At 42.0% G+C, this 21663-nt stretch overlaps 1 protein-coding gene across 1 annotated transcript in view; it reads left to right on the top strand.

Annotated features, from left to right (window-relative positions):
• Positions 1-934: 934 nt before the first annotated feature.
• Positions 935-21663, top strand: part of LOC126188566 (uncharacterized) — a 134604-nt gene continuing 113875 nt past the window's right edge. Inside the window, exon 1 of the mRNA XM_049930167.1 lies at positions 935-1091. Coding sequence (XP_049786124.1) covers positions 972-1091 — 120 coding nt within the window. The 5' untranslated portion in view covers positions 935-971. The remainder of the gene's footprint in view (positions 1092-21663) is intronic.

Raw genomic sequence — 21663 nt, 5'->3', positions numbered from 1 at the left:
CTTTGCTAGTCCTGGATTAGACTGTGGCTGTACTCCATTCGATTTCAATGTGTTTTCACTTAATACTGAAAAGAGTCAAAAGAGTGGTCGGTAGGTACACTTTAGCAACTTCTGGAACTACAGGTGCAGCAACGTGTGTTTAATTTCCTATCACAGTTCGTGTGTGTGTGTGTGTGTGTGTGTGTGTGTGTGTGTGTGTGCGCGCGCGCGTGTGTGTGTGTGTGTGTGTTTGTGTGCCGGCGTTCGCGCGCATGCACGCAATGTTTAGGAAACAAAAGATATATCCCACTGTCTTGAAAAAAACTGGGGGGAATAAATTAATGAACTCAATACGTAACCAAGAAGGCGAGTCGTATAAACCTTGTGCTTTGTGACATCAACCACTGTGTAAGTTGTCCATTATATTCCAGAAGTAGACCATGAATGTGATGTGGCAGCTGTTGAACTAAAATTAGTTGTGAAATGCCTACATCAATGAATACAATAAGATTTTAAAATCTTGGTAGAGTGGTGTGTCTCCCCATGATATTTACATGGCAGCTGTTCGTTAGTTTGACATAGCAGACGGCATTTACGTCTTCGAGTGTTTCTGGCCCCTGATTTATTACTGCGCGAAACCTATTTTCGGATCCAACATTAATGGGTTTCGTCTTCCTTGTATTTAATTCTTGTCACAAGTCCACTATGACATTAATACCCACCCGTACGATTTCAGTTGACGGCTTATTGAAAGCTGTGGAGCTACGTAGAATTTGTGGTGTCATGTTTGAACGACAGCTCACGGTGCCACTAAGGAATGACAGAAGTTATACTTAGTTACGTGTGCGATCCCGGCTTAAACCCGCCTCCTGTTGCTTACGGACATGGTTTATGAATAAATACTTTGGCGGTTGATTGTGATCTTTGGCACACTAAAATTTTGCGTTCTGTCAGCGACAAAGTTTGAATGTTGATTTTGAATTGACAGTGTGATGGATGAGTTGTCAAAGTTCATCCTCGAGCAGAAAAACTTGATATACGAAGAAAAGAAGAAATTGAACCTGATACCAATTGCCAGCCCACGTAGCGCCATCTCCAGTGATGATGCCAAAGTGAGTTACGAGGTTGACAATTATTGCGGCTAGGTCTTCGTATTTGCATTGTATTGAATCCGTTGTTTATATACAACAAAGGCTGAAATGCAGAAACAGCCAGAGTGTAATTGGAGCAGTGATGTATTTGATGTGTCAGCTTTCATCATTCGTCAGAGAAATTTGATTTATGAAGAAAAGAAGAGATTGTGGATGGTAGAGAGTGAGAATCACACAGCGCTAGATAATTTAACAATTCGCCACCCCGAATCTTAAAGGTGCTTACATTTCTAATTAGATTTGGTATCTGTACCATATTTATTATAGGGACTGGCTGCATAACGTGACAGAAACCTAATATTATGTACATGCCTGCGGCCGGCCGTAAACGTAGCGAATGCCTATTATTACGACAATATATAGAATGTCAGGCACTGTTGATGTTTATTCTATTACGCATACGGTATTTTTATATATAATTTTATCAATCTGGGCATACGTTACAGCAAATGTACACATGCTGTTGGGAACACACTGATTCGTCGTGTTTTACGTACTTCACCAAAGAAACTTCTGCAAGAAGTGGACTTCGTTTTTATTTATTTACGACGTGTTCGTTGTATTTCTGATTTACAAATATAGAATATTTTGTGCAAATGAGTATCAGGCTTAAAAATAATAGCCTATAAGAAAATATGTCTTGGTATAAGCCCAGGCGAAGAAATGTCTAATTTCTTACAAAGCAAGGTTTCCATATTTGTCACTTCAGAGAAAGTATCCATCCAGTGCCCTCTGATTATGGAAAGGACAAATGTGACCATGATGTGGCAAAGTAAACCCTCCCTTAAATTGCAGGCATGGGTGCAAGTTATTAACCATGCCTGAATTTGAGCCTACACCAAGTGTTTAGTGAAATAATTTACCCAGCTATCTGTTGAATCCCAAGTGCCAAGAGCATTTACTCCCAAATTTTCCTGACAGATTGTGCCCAATCCCCATTGATTAGTTTACTAGCTACAGATATGTAATGCATTCTTAATGATGGCATACCAATAGGACATCTCATGTACTCTCAGACATTGATCAGAAACAATCTTGTGCAGTTTTCTGGTTCACCTCTGTCATCAACCAAGGTACAGCTGGAGAATATATACGACATATCTGTAGCTAGTAAACTAATCAATGGGGATTTGGCACAATCTGTCAGGAAAATTTGGGAGTAAATGCTCTTGGCACTTGGGATTCAACAGATAGCTGGGTAAATTATTTCACTAAACACTTGGTGTAGGCTCAAATTCAGGCATGGTTAATAACTTGCACCCATGCCTGCAATTTAAGGGAGGGTTTACTTTGCCACATCATGGTCACATTTGTCCTTTCCATAATCAGAGGGCACTGGATGGATACTTTCTCTGCTGTGACGTTACTACCTACCCTGTCTCCTAGCACTTGTGCTGCTCAGACTAATCATCACATAAAAAGGCATTATACAGCTACTGCTACTCAACTCCATGCCTAAAGATGGTGGCCTGCTGCCTCTTAGAAATTTATTATTAAAGTTTTTACATCGAGGGCCCACTACACATTATGCCTCAGGAGCTAATAACCATTGACTTACTTTGGTAAATCCTTAAACATACATATTGTGATGTTAAACATAGTAATTGAGGAAGAACATAACTAAGATCCATACAAATTTATGGAGCTCCAGGTTTTTTAAGGGTCATATTTGGTACACCTATGTGTCTTAACAATAAAACTGCCAAATATTGCTGTCTTAAGTCTAACCATTTTTAGAAATTCAGCTTTGAAGGCCCTTCATTAGCTGGGCACCAATTTCCTTATTTTGAGAGAGCTACTACTTAGTAATGAGTTGATCTGCAGACCTCATTTTTTTATTCGTGAAGTACATAGACCAGTAAGTGGAAATGATGTCTAAAATGTGGGATGCACTACTTAGATTCATTATGAAAAATGTTGAAGCCTGCACTGTTTTCAGACTCTTCTTGAAATTAATGATGTTTAAAAATATCATAACTTTATTCAATGAGACATTACACACTTAAGCTAATGAAGTTTAGGCTAAGTCTTTAGTCATAGTATTAGGTAAAAATAATGGTGAAAAGCTTATGGGATTGAAATTAATAGTTCTTATCTTCACTTAAAGATGACTCCATTGGAAAAAAATCAAATTTGGTGAATCTTGATGCTGTGGAGTGATACATAGACAATAGAATCTAAACTTCATTTTTTCTTAAATGTTTACATACCTGATGGCAATCTTAGGTGCAAAGAGCAATATTCTAACTCAATTTCTTCATTGACAAAGAATAAAATTGAAAAGCCCCTTACACTTACCATCCACAATTGGCACTGCAGGGGATTGGTAATTAAAACCATGTATATTCTTTGAAAAAGTGTTCCTGAAATACGTTTTTTGTTGACCCTGTAGGTCAGAACTGAAACAGGTGGGACATAAAAGCAGTTATTTATCACTTTTGTTAAGGTATGATTCATGCAAAGAACAGTTTCATAAACAAATCCAAATATAAAGTTTTATTTTATGCTTAGAATCCATGTCAAATCAGGCATTTCAGATACCTGATTCTATCATAACTCGGGCAGGGTATGTCAGATGACCATTTAATTTTTTTTGTAAAATTTTATAGGGGCCCAAAACAAAGAAGAATTTTGAAAATAAAATTTCAAATAATGGAAATATCATGATGGGATAGCAAAAATATGAAAAGGATACAGTGCCTTCTTTACATTTGAAGCTGGTTATTAATTAAGCATTTTCAGCATTTTTTTTTATTTTAGTGGACGGTTTCATAATTGATCAGCAGATAGTGCTGAAACTTGTTTTCAAATGGTTTTTGTATTTTCCAACAATGCTCTCAACTTTATTGTTTGTTGTGGACAGTGCTCAGTTAGTATTGCTGAGCTTTAGTTGTGCTTAAGAGTTAATTATAAAATGGAGAAATGTAGTATTGGTTTGTAGAATAGTGATATGTAATACTAAAAACAGAAATTGTATGAAGCTGCATCTGAGATTGTTTGTGCAAGACTCAGTATCAGAGGTGGGCATAAAAAAATTATAATTGGAGCCTTCCACTGCCCACGAGGCTCATATCCTGATGTAACACACAACTTTGGAGAAAACCTCAGTTCACTTGTAAGTAATTCTCCAGTCATACTGTAATCATTGGTGGAAACTCTAATCCTCCAAGAATTAATTATAACAATTGCAGTTAGTGGTAGGCGTGATAAGACATCACTTCTCAAAAAACTGCCTAGAACAGATAGTCAGGAACTTCACTAATGCTGGAATCATATGGAATCTAATAGCAACAAATACACCAGACATTTTTGAGGATGTCCACATCAAAACTGGTATCAGTGACCATGATATGGTTGTAGCAACGAAGGACAACTAAAACAAGCAGGAAGATGTATATGTTCAGTGGACTAGATAAAAAATCAGTAGTGTGTAACTTACAACTTCCAGTACATAAAGGAACTCTGGCCCAAGTTTAAAAGAATAGTTACCCATGCTCCGGATTGGTGGGGACCTCCATGATATACAGTCACTGTAAATAAACTTCTGAAGGAACAGAGATTACTGCATAATATGTGTGAAACAAAATGTAAGGCTATAGATAGATATCCTGAATGAAATGCATTTGGCTGTCACGAGAGAAAGGTGCAATGACTTATGTAGCAGAATACTGTCAAGTGATCTTTCTCAGAACCCAAAGAAATTCTGTATGTATGTAAATGCTGTTAGTGGCACCAAAGTTAGTGTTCAGTCCCTAGTGAGTGAGACAGGAACTGAAATTGAGAGCTCCAGGTGTTGATGAAATCCCTGTCATATTCTATAGTGAATTTGCGGCTGTGTTAGCCAGTCTTCTAATTGTATTGTATTGTATTGTATTGTATATCCCTTGAATGAAAAACCGCACCCAGTTCTTGGAAAACTGCCTACAAGAAGGGTAGTAGAAGTGATCCACAAAACTACCGTCCAGTACCCTTGACACACATTTGTTGTAGAATCTTAGAACATATTCGTAGCTCAAACATAACGAAGTATCTTGAAAAGAATGACCTCAGTGCCAACCTGCATGGATTCCGAAAACATCGATCACGTGAAACCCAGTGCACACTTTTCTCACATGACGTACTGAAAGCTCTGAATCAAGGCAACCAGGTAGATGCAGTGTTTCTTGATTTCTGAAAAGCATTTGATTTGGTACCGCATTTACGCTTATTGTCAAAAGTGCGATCATAAGGGGTATCAAGTTAATTTTGTGACTGGATTGAGGACTTTTTGGTAGGGATGAAAAGGCATGTTCTCTTGGATGGAGAGTTATCGTCAGATGTAAAAGTAACTTTAGGTGTGCCCGAGGGAAGTATGTTGGTACCGTTGCTGTTCATCTTGTATGTTAATTATCTTGCAGATAATATTAATAGTAAAATTAGGCTTTTTGCAGAGCATGCAATTATCTATAATGAAGTACTATCTGAGAGAAGCTGCATAAATATTGTCAGATCTTGATAAGATTTCAACATGATGCAGGGATTGGCAACTTGCTCTAAATGTTCAGAAATGTAAAATTTTGCACTTAACAAAACAAAAACATAGTATTGTATCACTATAATACCAGTGAGAATAATCAATGAGCCACTGTTGAAGTTGGCCAACTTGTACAGACACCTGGGTGTATCATTTGTAGGGATATGAAATGGAATGTTCACATAGGTTCAGTTGTGGGTAAAGCAGGTGTCAGACTTCAGTTTATTGGTAGAATGCTGGGAAGTGCAATTACTCTGCAAAAGAGATTGCTTACAAATCACTCAGGCAACCAGTTCTAGAATATTGCTCAAGTGTGTGGGACCCATACCAGATAGGATAAAAGTTTGGGATATTGGATGTATACAGAGAAGGGCAGCACGAATGGCTACAGGTTTGTATGATTTGTGGGAGAGTGTCACAAAGATACTGAAGGAACTTAACTGGAAGACTCTTGAAGATTGGCATAAACTAGCCCAAGAAAGTCTGTTAACGAAGTTTCAAGAACCAACTTTAAGTGTTGACTCTAGGAATATACTAAAATCCACTATGTATCACTCACATAGGGACCATGAGGATAAGATTAGAGTAATTACTGCATGCACAGAGCCATTCAACCAATCATTCTTCCCACACTCCATACATGAATGTAAGAGGAAGATATCCTAATAACTGTTACAATGGGACATACCGTTTGCCTTTGCAGAGTATAGATGTAGTGTGTGTGTGTGTGTGTGTGTGTGTGTGTGTGTGTGTGTGTGTGTATTAAGACCTTCGTCAACAATACACGCACACAAACGCAACTCACACACGACTGCAGACTCAGGGTACTGAAACCACACGGCAAACTTCAGCACCAGTGCATGATGGGAGTGACAACTTGGTGGTTGGGGGGGGGGGGGTTAGGAGGAGGCTGGGGCGAGGAAGAGGAGGGATGGTATGGTGGGGGTGATGGACTGTGAAGTGATGCAGGTTGGACGGAGTGCAAGGGAGAGGTGGGGAGGGGAGGGGGGAGTAGTGGAAAAGGAGAGAAATAAAAAGGCTGGGTGTGGTGGTGGAATGATGGCTGTGTAGTGCTGGAATGGGAACAGGGAAGGGGCTGGATGGGTGACGACAGTGACTAACAAAGGTTGAGGCAAGGAGGATTACAGGAATGTAGGATGTATTGCAGGGAAAGTTCCCACCTGCACAATTCAGAAAAGCTGGTGTTGATGGGAAGGATCCATGTGGTGCAGACTGTGAAGCAGTCATTGAAATGAAGGATATCATGTTCGGATACGTGTTCAGCAATAGGGTGGTCCACTTGCTTCTTGGCCACAGTTTTCAGTGGCCATTCATGCAGACAGCTTGTTTGTTGTCATGCCTACAGAGGATGCAGCGCAAGGTTGCAGATTAGCTTGTAGACCACATGACTGGTTTCACATTTAGCCCTGTCTTTGGTGGGATAGGTGATATCAGTGACCGGACTGGAGTAGGTGGTGGTGGGAGGATGTATGGAACATGTCTTGCATCTAGGTCTATTACAGGGATATGAGCCATGAGGTAAGGGCTTGGGAGTAGAGGTTGTGCAGGGATGAATGAGTACATTGTGTAGGTTCGGTTGATGGCAGAATACCACTGTGGGAGGGTGGAAAGAATAGTGGGCAGGATATTTCTCATTTCAGGCACAACGAGAGGTACTCGAAACTCTGGCAGAGAATGTAATTCAGTTGCTCCAGTCCTCGGTGGTACTGAGTTATGAGGGGGAATGCTCCCCTGTGACCAGATGGTGAAACTTTTGAAGGTGGTTGGTGACTGGAAAGATAAGGCACAAGATATTTGTTTTTGCACAAGGTTGGGAGGATAATCACGGTCTATAAAGTGAGACCCTCGGTATATTTCGAAAGGGACTGCTCGTCGCTGCAAATGTAATGACCGCAGGTGGTTAGGCTGTATGGAAGGGACTTCTTGGTATGGAACAGGTGGCAGCTGTCGACGTGGAGGTATTGCTGGTGGTTCGTAGGTTTGATATGGACGGAGGTACTGATATAGCCATCTTTGAGGTGGAGGTAAACATCTAGAAAGGTAGCATGTTGGGTTGAGTAGTATCAGGTGAAGCAAATGGGGGAGAAATTGTTGAGGTTCTGGAGGAATGTGTATAGGGTGTCCCCACTTTCAATCCAGATAGCAAAGATGTCATCAGTGAACCTGAACCAAGTGAGGGGTTTAGGATTCTGGATGTATTGGAAGGATTCCTCCAGATGGCCCATGCGTAGGTTGGCATAAGATGGTGCCATGCGGGTGCCCATAGCCGTACCATGGATTTGTTTGCAGGTAATGCCTTCAAAGGAGAAGCAATTGTGGGAGAGGACATAGTTGGTCATGGCGACTAGGAAGGAGGTTGTTGATTTGGAATCCTTCTGGCATTGAGGAGGTAGTGTTCAATAGCGGTAAGGCCATGGGCATTAGGAATGTTAGTGTACAGGGAGGTGGCGTCAACAGTGATGAGCAGTGCACCGTGTGATAAAGGAACAGGAACTGTAGAGTCAGTGGAGGAAATGGTTGGTATCTTTTATATAGGAGATAGGTTTCGGGTAATAGATTGAAGGTATTGGTCTATGAGAGCAGAGATTCTCGCTGTGTTGGCACAGTAACCGGTCACAATGAAGTATCCTGGGTTTATAGACTTTAGGAAGCATGTAAAAGGTAGGAGTGCGGAGAGTGGTAGGGGCGAGTAGAGAGAGAGACTCCGGGTGGAGGTTATGTGATGAGCCTATGGATGTTATAGTGACAGGAGATCCTACTGGATTACTGGAATGGGGTCGCTGTGACCAGGTCTGTAGTTGAAAATGTCTGACAAGTGGTGGAGCCTTTGTCTGCAGGTAGGATTATAAGGTTGGGACCAGTTTTTAGATGGTGGACTGCGGCTCTTTCTTTAGATGTAAGGTTAGTTTGCATGTTGAGGAATTTGGGGAATGATTGTGAGGCAAGGTTTGAGGTTAATAAATTCTGGATAGTTAATGGGGTGATTTGGGGGCAGTGGGGATGGATCACAGTTGGATGGAGGAGTGTACTGAGTTAGGCAAGGTTCAGTATTGGTCTTTAGTTGAGTCTGGTAGGGTTGGTGGCAAAAAAGTGTTACCATTGTAGGGACCGGGAGAAGAAGAGAAGGTCTTTCACAAGTCCTGCATGATTGAATTTGAGAGTGAGGCAAAAGATTTGGCCTCTGGAAAGGACTGACATTTCTGTGGGGCTAAAGGTTCTTTCCGGAGGAAAGGTTCATTACTGTGTTGTGGGTCTGTTTATGTTCTGGATTCTGTGAGGTAGTGGGAGGGAGTTTTGGAGGTCGGGGTGAGTGTAGTAGGTCTGCGAGGCAGGGTTTGTCAGCTATGGGGGGATGTAGGGGAGGCTTGGTGGTGGTGCTGTAGAGATGGTGGACAGTGGTACTCCAAAGCGGGTGTAGGAAGTGAGAAGGGTAGGGAGCTTTTTGAGGTGGTGGTGTGCATGTTGCTCACGTTCCTGCAGGGCAAGAATTCCAGTAATTTGGGATTACATAGCAGTAGAATTTTGCGGATGGAGAGAAGGTACGCAAGGAGATTTGGGCTTGGTTAACATGGTTTTGCAGGACTATGTTAGTGAGGGCTAAGGATTGGCAGAAACTGAACAGGTGTGGGTCATTGTGGAAGGTGGGGTGGCAGCCAGAGATGGGCAATTTGATGGTAAGCCCAGTAGGGGGGATTCCTTGAGCCAAGCAACAATGCAGGAACAGTATGTGGGACTGAAATCTGGTTAGGGATAAGGAAAATTTTCTGTATTGATGCAGACTGAAGGAGCGAGGATCCATGGTGGTGGAAATATGCGAAAAATTACATAAATAATGTAGAATTACCTTGCACATACAAGAGCACGAAGTGAACTGCCTCCGACCAGGACACATACAGTATATATACAGCCACACAACATTCCAGTACAATGATCCTAGATATTTGTGGATACTTCTAGAATGTACTCGAACCGAATATTTAGCATACTGGACTCTCATTCGGGAGGACAACAGTTCAATTCCGTGTCTGGCTATCCTGATTTAGGTTTTCCGTGATTTCCCTAAATCGCTCCAGGCAAATTCTGGGATGGTTCCTTTGAAAGGGCACGGCCGACTTCCTTCCCCGTCCTCCCTAATCTGGTGAGACGGATGATCTCGCTGTTTGGTCTCTTCCCTCAAACAATCCAATCGAACCGAATATAGAAATTAAACTTGTACAGTCCAGGTGAGTTTTGAACTCTCACACGGTGCTACTCAGCTTCTCCTGTGACATTGATCCCTTCTTAAGAGAACAGCATCTCGGTGTTATGTCATCCTAGTCCAGGAACGAGTCATCGGTCTGGCATACTCCGACTCCTGACGACAGTCTCGCCCTGGCGGTGATCTTCTTAGAACTTCCTTTGCTGCTACGCTCTTCGTTACCTTTCTGCTTGTTGCCTGTCGCTGGAGCGTCGAATTTACCCTGGTTGCAGGATCCTTATAGGGCTTCATTCGAAGGATGTGGACCGTATCTCTGACCTTTTGTTGTCTTGTATCAGGGTCGAAATCTTCAACTTAGTAAGGAACATCAGACAATTGTCTTAAACCTTATAAGGTACAAAGTAGCGCCTGAGGAGCTTCTCAGAGAGACCAATCTTCTGAACAGGATTGAAGATCAAGACGCGGCCACGAGGCTGGTAGGCAACAGGGCGGTGGCTCGCGTCATACCTTCAGCAATAGTTTTCTTGAGCCTGCAACGTGTGGAATCAAGCTAAGTGCCGAGCTTCCTCAGCTCTTATTAACAACTGGCCAATGTAGTTGTCGCCCACATCATCAGGATGTAATGGAAGCAGTGTCCCTCATCGTAGTTGCCTCATGCCCATGCACCATAAAGAATGGCACAAATCCTGTGGTGTCTTGTTTGGTGGTGTTTTAGGCAAATGTCATGAAAGGTAGCATCTCATCCCAGTTGCTCTGCTCAACATTGACAAACATTGATAGCACGTCAGCCAAGGTCTTATTAAGGCGTTCAGTAAGCTCGATAGTTTGTGGATGGTAGGCAGTCGTCATGTGATGAGTAATGTTACACCAACTGTTTATCTCGGTCACAAGACTCAATTGAAATACTTTCCCTCGATCCGTAATTAACGAACTTGGGGCACCATGTTTTAATACAATGTCTTCCACTATGAATTTGGCTATCTCGGATACTTCGGCTGTAATGGCCTAGCGTGTCAGACAATCAATGCAAACAATAATCCATCTATTGCCACTAGCAGACATTGGAAATCATCTCAGGAGGTCAATCCCAACACGCTGGAAAGGCGTTTTGGCTGGTGGTGTTGGTATGAGTCGGCCAGGTGGCCTTCTCCTGTGGCGCTCTCTACAGTGCGACACATAGTGACAGACACTCCTAAATAAACCTGGCCAGAAAAATCTCTTGCAGATTCTATCGTATGTCTTAATAAATCCTAAATGTCCGGCTTCAGGTGTCTCATGGAATTTCTGTAGAACATCTAAGTGCGTGTGTTTAGGAATCACTGGTAGCCACCTCTTTCCAAACAGATCATAGTTTTTCTTGGAAAGTAATCCATTAACTACCTTAAATTGTCCTTTCACAGCCTCCGACCGATTTAAGGCAAGCATAGTTTGAGATATCTTGGCGTCCTTGTGCTTAGCAGAGAGATCCTGGAGTGCAGCGAGACAGTCCCTATCTTCATCAAAGTCTTGATGGTCTTGCACAGGGTTTCTTGAGAGGCAATCGGCATCTTGGTGTTTTCTTCCACTTTTGTATATTATGGTAATGTCATATTCTTGAAGACGTAGTGCCCACCTGGCGAGTCGTCCTGTTGGATCCTTAAGACCTGTCAACCGACAAAGTGAATGATGGTCTGTAACAACTGTGAATGGCCTTCCATAGAGATAATGTCGAAATTTGCACATGGCCCAGATCATAGCAAGACATTCTCTTTCTGTAGTTGAGTAGTTTCTCTCGGCCTTTGTAAGTGTCCTAGAAGCATAGGCTATAACCTTGTCTTTTCCAACCGAAATTTGCACCAGAACAGCATCGATCCCATACCTGCTGGCATCCTCTCATCATACAGACGAAGTACAGGGTCAGTTGTCAGAGCTTTTAGCAGCACATTGAAAGAATCTTGTTGAGCACCACCCCAGATAAATTTAGCATCAGCTTTTAACAATTCTTGGAGTGGCTTGGCTTTGATACAAATGTATTTGATGAAATGACGGTAATAAGAACAAAATCTGAGGAAGCTTCTCACATCTCTAATACTTTTAGGAATAGGAAATTCCATTATAGATCTCACCTTTTCTGGGTCTGGCCGCACACCTTCATTTGACACAAGGTGTCCAAGTATTTTGATTTCTTTTGCTCCAGAGAGACACTTTCTTGGATTAAGTTTCAGTCCGCTTTGTTGGAGACACACAGGAACAGCCCTCAGTCAGGATTATCGATCATCCGTTCAAAAGTTGCTGGTGCATTACACAAACCAGACGGCATTACCTTAAACTCATACAGGCCCTCAGGGGTGATGAATACAGTTTTCTCACAATCAGCCCCATTTACTTCGGTCTGCCAGTATCCCTAGTACATGTCCATGGTTGAGAAAAACTTAGCCCTCTTCAGACAATCTAGTATATCGTCAATTCGTATGAGAGGGTAAGCGTCCTCTTTAGTTATCTTATTAAGCTTCCTGCAATCAACACAAAAGTGCCAACTGCCATCCTTCTTCCTGACGAGGACCACTGGTGATGACCATGGGTTCTGCGAAGGCTGAATGATGTCATTCTTCATCATTTTTTCTACCTAGTCACGAATTATTCGACGTTCTGTTGCTGACGCATGGTATGCTCTCTGACTTATTGATTGATGCTCTCCAGTGCTAATCTGGTGCTTCACCATCAATTTGCTAGAAGATCTTGTCTTGTAGTGGTAGTGCTAATTTTGCCCACAGACTTGGCATGGGAGGTTTATATGATGCTCCGCTGTTCCTCAATGAATGGTTCAGCGTTTGCTACGCGCATGCGTCTTAGAAGGATCTGCAGTTCTCGGCGACAGTGAACTATCCACAATTCCCCGAATCCGTTCTTAAACGAGACGACAGAGACTGGTATGGCCAAGTTATTCTTCTGTGGTATGCTTCTCTTACATTCCACTACAAGGTCCGTGGGTTGATGCATGGCATAAAACGTGACGGTTACCTTTCTAATGCTGACTGCAGGAATGATCACTTTATCCAGCACACATAGTCTCCCCACACTCGGATGTGCGTCTTCGTGTCCACAGTATCTCACCTCATCTTGCATAATTTTCGAGCGACCACAAACTATAATTTCCTGAGAAGCTTTCAAAAAGTTCCATCCAAGAATGACTTCATGACTACATTCTTGTAAGACAATGAATTCTAAGGGCTATGTATGGCCACTTATACCCAAACGAATGGTACATCTTCCTGTAGGTTTTACATATTTCTCACTAGCTACCTTCAGCAGGGATGTTTTGTTGTTGAAGAATACGGTTTTCTGCAGATGTTCCATAGTCCACAAGAGCTTGGGCTGGTCGACCATCCATGAGGATATCGACGTAGTTTCCTATCATTTTTGTAGTGATTGACGGCGGAGGATTTTTCTCTTTGGTGGCCTCGCCTCTAAGGAATGTTGCACCCTTTAGTTTTCCAGGTTGCGGCAGCTAGGTAATCGGCTGGAGCTTCGAAATGGCAATGGAGATCTTGATTGGCGTGTTGGGGAGCATCTTCTCCAGCGGCTAGCGTGCAGCGATAGTGACCTATGTCATCCTGCACCCACATATTTTCGTTCATATTCGTCGTCCCGGATTTGGCGTCGGCTAAGACCGGTCTGCTGCCTTCTGGTGTGGGCATCATCAAGTATCCACTGCCTTTCTCGACAATAGCACACCACTTGTCCCGGTCGTCCACAGTGGAAACATACTCGTCCCAGTTGCTCTGCTCAACATTGACAAACCAGTCTCTGTCTTGGGTCCTCCAGACGTCAATCTTGGTGCTCAAACAGGTTCCTCATGCAGCATTGTGGGAACGTAACTCCACCTGGGTCTCGACTTTTTCACCATTTTAAAGGGAAATGAAGGACGAGAGATTGGATTCAATGTCTGTTCCACTTCCTCCCTTATGACCTCTTGAAGCGTCTCGGTTTTTTGCTCGCTGTGCAATCCCAAGTGCCTTCTGAACTTCCTCTCTCATTATCTGACGAAGAACACTTGCGAAATCAGTTTCTTCCTTCATCACAGACATCAATACGATGTTTGGGAGCTGTTCAAACTTCTTGGGTGTAATTCTTTTTGATGCATTGTCTCGATATACTGTAACCATTTTATGAAATCGTCTGCTGACGAAACCTCCTCAGGAGTAGGGCTTGATATATGTCCTCAGCAACACCCTTCATGAGATGTGCAACCTTATCTTCCTCCTTCATTCTAGGATCCTCTATTTTACACAGCTCCAAGACATCTTGAATGTAGGATGCTGAAGTTTCTCCTGGATGCTGTGTCTTGCACATTCATTTATCTTCAGCCTCGTACTTCTGTCGTGTGTCGCCGAAATACTTGTGCAGTTCCGCCTGGGATACTTCCCAGCTTGTGAACTTCTCCTTGTTGTTCTCATACCATTGCTTGGCATTGCCCTCCAAGTAGAAAAATACGTTAGCCAAACACGGGGTGTCATCCCATTTGTTAAATTTGGCTATACACTCATATACCTTCAGCCACTTGTTTGGATCTTGGCCATTGTCACCAGAGAAACTGGAAGGATGTCTCATGTGGTGGCAGTTGCTATCATGTTAGCGTCCTATTTTTCTTCTTCTTCTTCTTCTTCTTCTTCTTGTTCTTCTGTCTCCGATAGATTGCGATCTGTTGAATATGGCTCAAACTCTGGTTTCTCATCACATAAACGGCGGCTCTGTCGTGGCCTGATGGGAGCCACTGTGTCGTCAATAATGTGTGGTATCACAAGTTCCAATCCCCAGCATCTCCACCAGAATAATGTCACGTAGAGGAAGGTCTATGTAGATGAATGACAAACACTAACTTCACTTAACAAAGGTTTATTCAGCACTTGAGCATACAAGAGTGCAGAGCGAACTGCCTCCGGCCAGGAGACATACAGTATGTATACAGCTACACAACATTCCAGTACAATGATTCTGGACATTTGTGGATACTTCTAGAATGTACTCGAACCGAATATAGAAAGTAAAATTGTACAGTCCAGGTGAGTTTTGAACTCGTGACCCTCCATGCAACAGTTTAGTATCGTAACCACTGCACCACGGTGCTACTCGGCTTCTTCTGCGACAATATTATGAGAAGGAAAGTTGCTACTCATCATATAGTGGAGATGCTGAGTTGCAGATAGGCACAACAAAAAGACTCTCACAATTAAAGCTTTCGGCCATTAAGCCTTCGTCGACAGTAGACACACATATGTACAGCCCCCCCCCCCCCCCGCCACACACACACACACACACACACACACACACACACAGAGAGAGCATGGTGCGGGTGGTGGACAGTGAAGTGCTGCAGGTTAGACAGTGGGCAGGGGTAAGGTGGGGAGAGGGGGGAGGGGAATAGCGGAAAAGGAGAGAAAAATTCGAGACTTTACTGAAAATTATAGTTTCCTAATACAAGTTGGGAATCACTGGTATAAATCTCAGTCAACCGTGTATCCATTTGTAGTTTACTGCAAATGTGTACGATTCTGTAAAATCTCTGAATGTGTGCTGTGTATCTTATCACATGCAGTACAATACCTCAGCTGTGTAAGTTTTCCTGAGACATTTTGTCAACAATCTCAAACAGCAGCTTGCAGATAGGCAGATTAAAAAAGTGGGTATTCTACGTTGTAGGATACCACCTGTCTGCTTTGACCTATGACGTAGTTGCACTGTGCCGCGATGTGTTGTGTGACGTCATTGAGATGCGATGTGTTTGTTTTGGAGTGGAAATGAGGAGTTTAATTATGTGATGGGGATGTGTTTGCAAGGCATGTTATTGTCTACATCTACATACATACTCTGACATACTCTGCAAGCCGCTGTGCACTGCGTAGCGAAGGGTGCCCCCATACAATACATGGTCATTTCCTTTCCTGTTCCACATGCAGATAGAGCGGGGGGAAAATGACTGTCTGTAGGCGTCCACATGAGCTATAATTTCTTGCATCTTGCATCTTGCTTTGTGCTCCCTACGTATGTTGGCAGCAGTAGGATTGTTTTGCAGTCAGCTTCAAATGCTGGTTCTGCTAACCTCTAAAGTGCTTCAGTGTCTTCTTTCAATCCAACCTGGTGCTGATCCCAAACACTTTAGTAGTACTAAAGAATAGGTCACACTGGTGTCCTATATACAGTGTCATTTACAGATGAACCACACTTCCCTAAAATTATCCCAATAATCCAAAGTCGACCATTTGTGTTTTGTACTGCAGTCCTCGCTTGCTCGTTCCATTTCATATTGCTTCGCGATGTTACACTCTAATGCTTTGGATGGTGATTGAAGTGTGAAGTAGATATACTAACTTCCACTCCTTTTAGGAGATAACTTACTTGCCTGCAGCTGATCTTCTTCGCTGGCTTCTGGAATCTCTTTAAATTTCTTCTCTGAAGAGTGATGCTAGGTACAGGAATATTTAAAATTCTTCCTCTACTTGTGAAATAAGTAGATACTTGAAGGTTACTTTTCATCAACTAACGATATATTAAAACTTCATACAGAACAAACTTCTCCCTTCTCACATAAACGTCTGACTGCTTGTAAGTCACTCGTATCACCTCACATCAGAAACAAATCTAATTACATCCACAAAAGAGTTGGCGTAATAACCATAGCTCTATATCACAGGATTCATGAAATATGTCTTGCCTCTAGCAAGGCTGGAATAAGGGTTTTTTAAGAGTTCTTTTTTCACTAACAGTAGCCATTGACACTATTATCACAGAGTTACATAAATACTCCATGGTCCCCTCGTATGCACTCACTAAACATCCGTGGACTGCCAGACAGGTACTTGTTGGTGCCGTTCGACCGCTGTGTCTACATTCTTCCTGCGACTGAATTTAAACCTGTACGCACAGACATGTGACGTGCTGTAGGTAGGATTCCGCTTTCTCACACTAAAATATCGTGTGTTTGAGACAGTAGAAGGCTGAGTGGTTCTAGAATTTATGGAGAAATTCTCAAAACACTACACATCCCTCCCCTCAGATCGAACATGCGATATTTTATACATAATCATTATGTAAATAATATCGCAGATAATAACAATTTCATATTTTAACAGTATATCTTTATTTTCTTTCAGTAAACATGAATAATCTTTTGCTTACTACTTCGCTATTCTCTCTCATCCTACTTTAATATTAAGCCTTGATCATTCACTCGAGGTTTTAGTCAGCTCTTCACTAGTATTTAGGAATTGTGAAGGCTCCTCCTGCATTTCCAATCATAAATTCCAAGTGATCATGACACATGAGTAATCTATTTTCTTTTCTCATCTTTTGTACTACCTTTCCTTAGTATGTACTATTCTTACTATTTTTTGTAGATTGGAGGAACTCTGGGCAAAATGAAAGTGTTCTTTAGATCCTCGCAAACTTTCATGAAACCTAATAATGCTAGTTGTGCATAGTACTCAAACTTTCCCGAATAACCCCTATAAAATTTGTGTCACGACACTGTCCCCTTCTCCTAGGATCAGCACCTATACCTTGCTTGTGAGTTGACCTTATGAGAGCACATCCTCTTTACATTCTGTAAGGTATGCCCCTAATAAAACATCCCTGTTTTTTAGGCCACAGGTCGTCCTATCTCCATGTAGGTACACCTGCCCTATATACTAAGCAAATGCCGGGTATTCCCCCCCTTAATCCATTCTGAGTAGGCTTCACAGTTCATTACCCTAGTATACGTTTCTATGTATACTATAATTAGGAATTCTGTGGTAACGATGCATATCTATTTTACACTTCGCATTCACTTTTTAATTCATCATTCAGTACCTATAGTCCTTCTCTACTTCTCAAATTCTATACTCTCCATAGATAATATGTCTACATACACTATGTAAGTCCTATTTAAGGCATTTTATCCTTCATAAGTACGATCACATCTGGACAGAGGGCACATTTCCCAGACGCTGGTGTGAAGCCACTGTCGTACCAAATATAAGCTCGGTAAGGACAAACACCTTCCTTTCTAGTTATTGCCCCATTTCTCTCACCATTTGTGTTTTCAAGGTGATGTGTGTGAGTCATGCCCAGCTGGTATGGTGGCTCGAGTCGCGCAGTTTACTTACCACTGTATGTTGTGTATTTCAAGCACGCCATTCTGCACTTGACCATCTTGTCACTTTGTTGACCCATGTCCTGAATAGTTTACTGTGGATGTGCCAGACTGTTACCATGTTTTTTGATTTAGAGAAACCCTACAACGCATGCTGGAGGACTGGTATCCTCCGTACTGTCTATATGTGGGGCTCCAGAGGCCACATGTCCGGTTTCCTTCAGGAATTTTTAAAAGTCCAAGTTTTCAAGGCACATATGGGTTCTGCCTGACAGGACACCATTATTCATATTGTGGCCTGTCTGCCACCGGGCATGTCTGGCTCCCTTTTTGTTGACGATTGTGTTATCTATTGCAGTTCCTTGTGGACTTGTCTCCTTGAGCGGCATTTTTAGGGTCGTCTTGATCATTTCTACGTGTGGAGCATTGAAATGGCCTTTGCATTTTCACTGACAAAACCGTTTTTGTGAATTTGAGGCAGTGCAATTGGTGAGGCAGTGCAATTGGTTTTTTCCACCACCTTTACATTTTGGGCCTGTTGGTCTTCTGTTTGTTGAAACTATGAAATTCCTGATGCTCATGCTCAATAGGAAACTTCCTTGGTAATCCCAGGTGTCTTACCTGGCCACCCACAGCACGCGGTCTCTATGTGTCCTCAGGGTTACTTCTTGGGGAGTGGCTTCGACTCCCCCCCCCCCCCATTTTTACCAGTCCCTTGTCCATTCAAAACTAGATTAGGGCAATACAATCCACCATCGTGGCCAACAATAGTGCCTTTTATGACAGTCTGGTTGAGAGTGTATGCAGAAGCTGAGCTACCACTGTCTTACCACCACGATTTTCTCCTCAGCAGATACGTATTGTGTTTGTCTGCCATGCCTGGCCACCCATCCTGTGTCTTCTCCTTTGATAACTGCTTTGATCGCTAGTCTGGGAAGTGCCCCTCTTCTCTGGAGGTGGACTGAAAGAGGGGGTGGAGGAGATGGACAGAGGAAGGAAACAGGAGGAGATAAATCGAGAGAGGAGAATGTGGAGTTGGGCTGACAGAGGGGTAGGAGGAGGGGGGAGGGAGAGAAAGATGATGATCAGAGAGAGGGGGAGTAGGAAAAGTACAGAGAGATGGGGAGGAAGAGATAGAAGATATGAGGAGGAGGTAGAGGGTGTGAGGTGGGATATAGGGAGCAGAGGGAGGTGGTCTCAGAAGGGTTGAGGAGAGGGACAGAGAGAGGGTAAGGAGCAGATGGACAGAGAGATGGGGAGTAGCAGTTGGACAGAGGACTATTGCTCCGGCAGCTTAACTTTATGGTACCTGCCACTTTCCCAATGGGTGTGTACTGTTCATCACGTTGGCTTCTATGTGTTTGACTATATAGTGAATCATAGCTCCAGAATTATTGCGTATCCTAAAGTCAAAATTTGTATAAATTTATAAACACGGAATATAATATTAAATGGCTGTACGAGGGTGGTTTTAAAAAGTTCTCAGAATCACCATGAGTGGTCAGCGCTAGGGCAACGAGTTGTTCACGTGATATTATTGGACTGTTGCTGTAAACACGTGCCACGTCAGTGCTCTTGGAAGAGTACTGTGGCAGTGACATGGCTCTGTTGTTGTTCCCTCATAGTGATTTGTGAAGATGGAAAAAATAGAGATTTGAGCAGTGATTAAGTACTTTGTAAAAAAAAGTATGAAAGCAAAGGACATGCATGCCAATTTCCAGAATACACTGGGGGCTCTGCTCCTTTATATTCAGCTGTTGCCAAATGGATAAATGAATTTAAATTTGGTCGGGAGAGCTTAGATAGTGATACGCGCAGTGGTCGGCCAAGATGTGTCACTACTCCAGAAATCATTGCAAAAGTGCACAAAATGGTCATGGAGGATCGCTGATTGAAAGTGTGTGAAATTGCTTACGCTTGCCAGAGGTCATCTGAAAGGTATATCACATTTTAACTGAAGAACTAAAAATGAAAAAATCATCTGCAAGATGGGTGCTGCAACTGTTGACACTGGATCAAAAGCGTGCTGTCGCCACGGCAAAATTACAGGAACTAAGATATGAATTGTTGCTACTCATGTCTTATTCACCTGATATGGCTCTGTCAGACTTCCATATTTTCCCGAAACTGAAAATTTTTCTTGGTGGTTGAAGATCCACTTCAAATGAAGAATTGATAGCTGGAGTTGATGACTGTTTTGCAGGCCTGGAGAACTCACTTTTGACGTGGGATCAAGGCATTGGAACATTGTTGGACCAAGTGTTAATCTACAAGGAGACTACATTGGAAAATAAAAAAAAAGTTTGTGATGTAAGTACTTTTTTTCATTTCTGTTCTGAGAGCTTTTCAAACCACCCTCTTAGATTTTCTGAAGGATTCTGATAGGAAAAATGATGTGGAAACCTTATTTTGATCTTACAATAATGTTTTCTTTGGTGAAGCTCAAAGCAAGAAAATAACTGTCTATCCTGTAACAAATGCACTGTCTGATCATGATGCATAAATAGTTAGCATAAGTGAAATAGAGCCTTACAGTACACACACTCCTCACTGAAAATCAGTTAGAATAATTAATGACTCATGGAGAAAGGTTTTCAGAATAGCTTACTGGAGATGATTTGGATTGAAATTTATTATGAACCAAAAGCTAACATCAAATTTAATCTATTTCATTACAAGTTCACATCATTATTAGAAAATGGCTTTCCGCATAAGCTAATCAGAAAGGATATTAAACAGCCATGTAAAAAACCATGGATCAGTTGATTTACATTTTCACTCACCAAATTTTACAAACATTTAATAACAAATTAGCACAGGTGGACATTATCTGTGACCTATCTAAGGCTCTGTGGATCACAGTGTTCTCCTAGATAAACTGAAATTTTAGGGGCTTGATGATATAGCCAAACAGTGGATAATGTCATATCTAACCAAAAGAATGCAGAAAGTTGTACATTGTAACTCAACCAAAATTGTATGGCGACATTGTTCTGACTGTGGGTGTCTTATGTTTGCTACTGTTATGTAAGCTATCTTCCATCTAATGTACAACAAGCAGTATTAGATCTTTTTGCAGATGATACTACTGTTGTAATCAGTCCAAGCATACTTACAACAACAGAAGAAATGGTAAACAAGATTCCTTAAAGTACCATTGACTGGTTTTCTGTGGATGGACTCTCACTAAATTTTGAAAAGATGCAACATATTCATTTCTGCACTTTTAGGGGTACTACACCAATGATAAGTGTAATATTTGGTGAGGAAACTTCAAAATTCATAGGAGTCCATATTGATGAGAATTTAAAAAGGAAAAAGCACCTTTTGGAACTCCTAAAACAGCTTAGTTCAGCCACATCTGTACTTAGAATCATTCAAATCTTAGGGAGAGACAAATCATTAATTTGACATACAGGGTGTATCAGAAAGAATCGTCCAATTTAAAAAAAAAGTGCGTGAACAATGTACTGTTGGGAAGAGCAAACTTTTGAGTTTTACGTGGTTCCCGCTAGGTAGCAACAGTGTGCATCCACTTCAGTTCTAGTAAAAATGGTGTCGGGACAATAGAAAGTGTTTTGTGTTCTATGTGTTGCACAGTGTGGGTTAGTAATAACTGTTCAGTGTAACTTTCGTATTGGGTATGGTGTGGATCCTCCTACAGCACAGAGCGTTAGATGATGGCATGAAC

Source organism: Schistocerca cancellata, chromosome 5 (assembly GCF_023864275.1).
Source record: "Schistocerca cancellata isolate TAMUIC-IGC-003103 chromosome 5, iqSchCanc2.1, whole genome shotgun sequence".
NCBI classification, from domain to species: Eukaryota; Metazoa; Arthropoda; class Insecta; order Orthoptera; family Acrididae; genus Schistocerca; species Schistocerca cancellata.
This window is presented reverse-complemented; position numbering and strand designations above follow the sequence as displayed.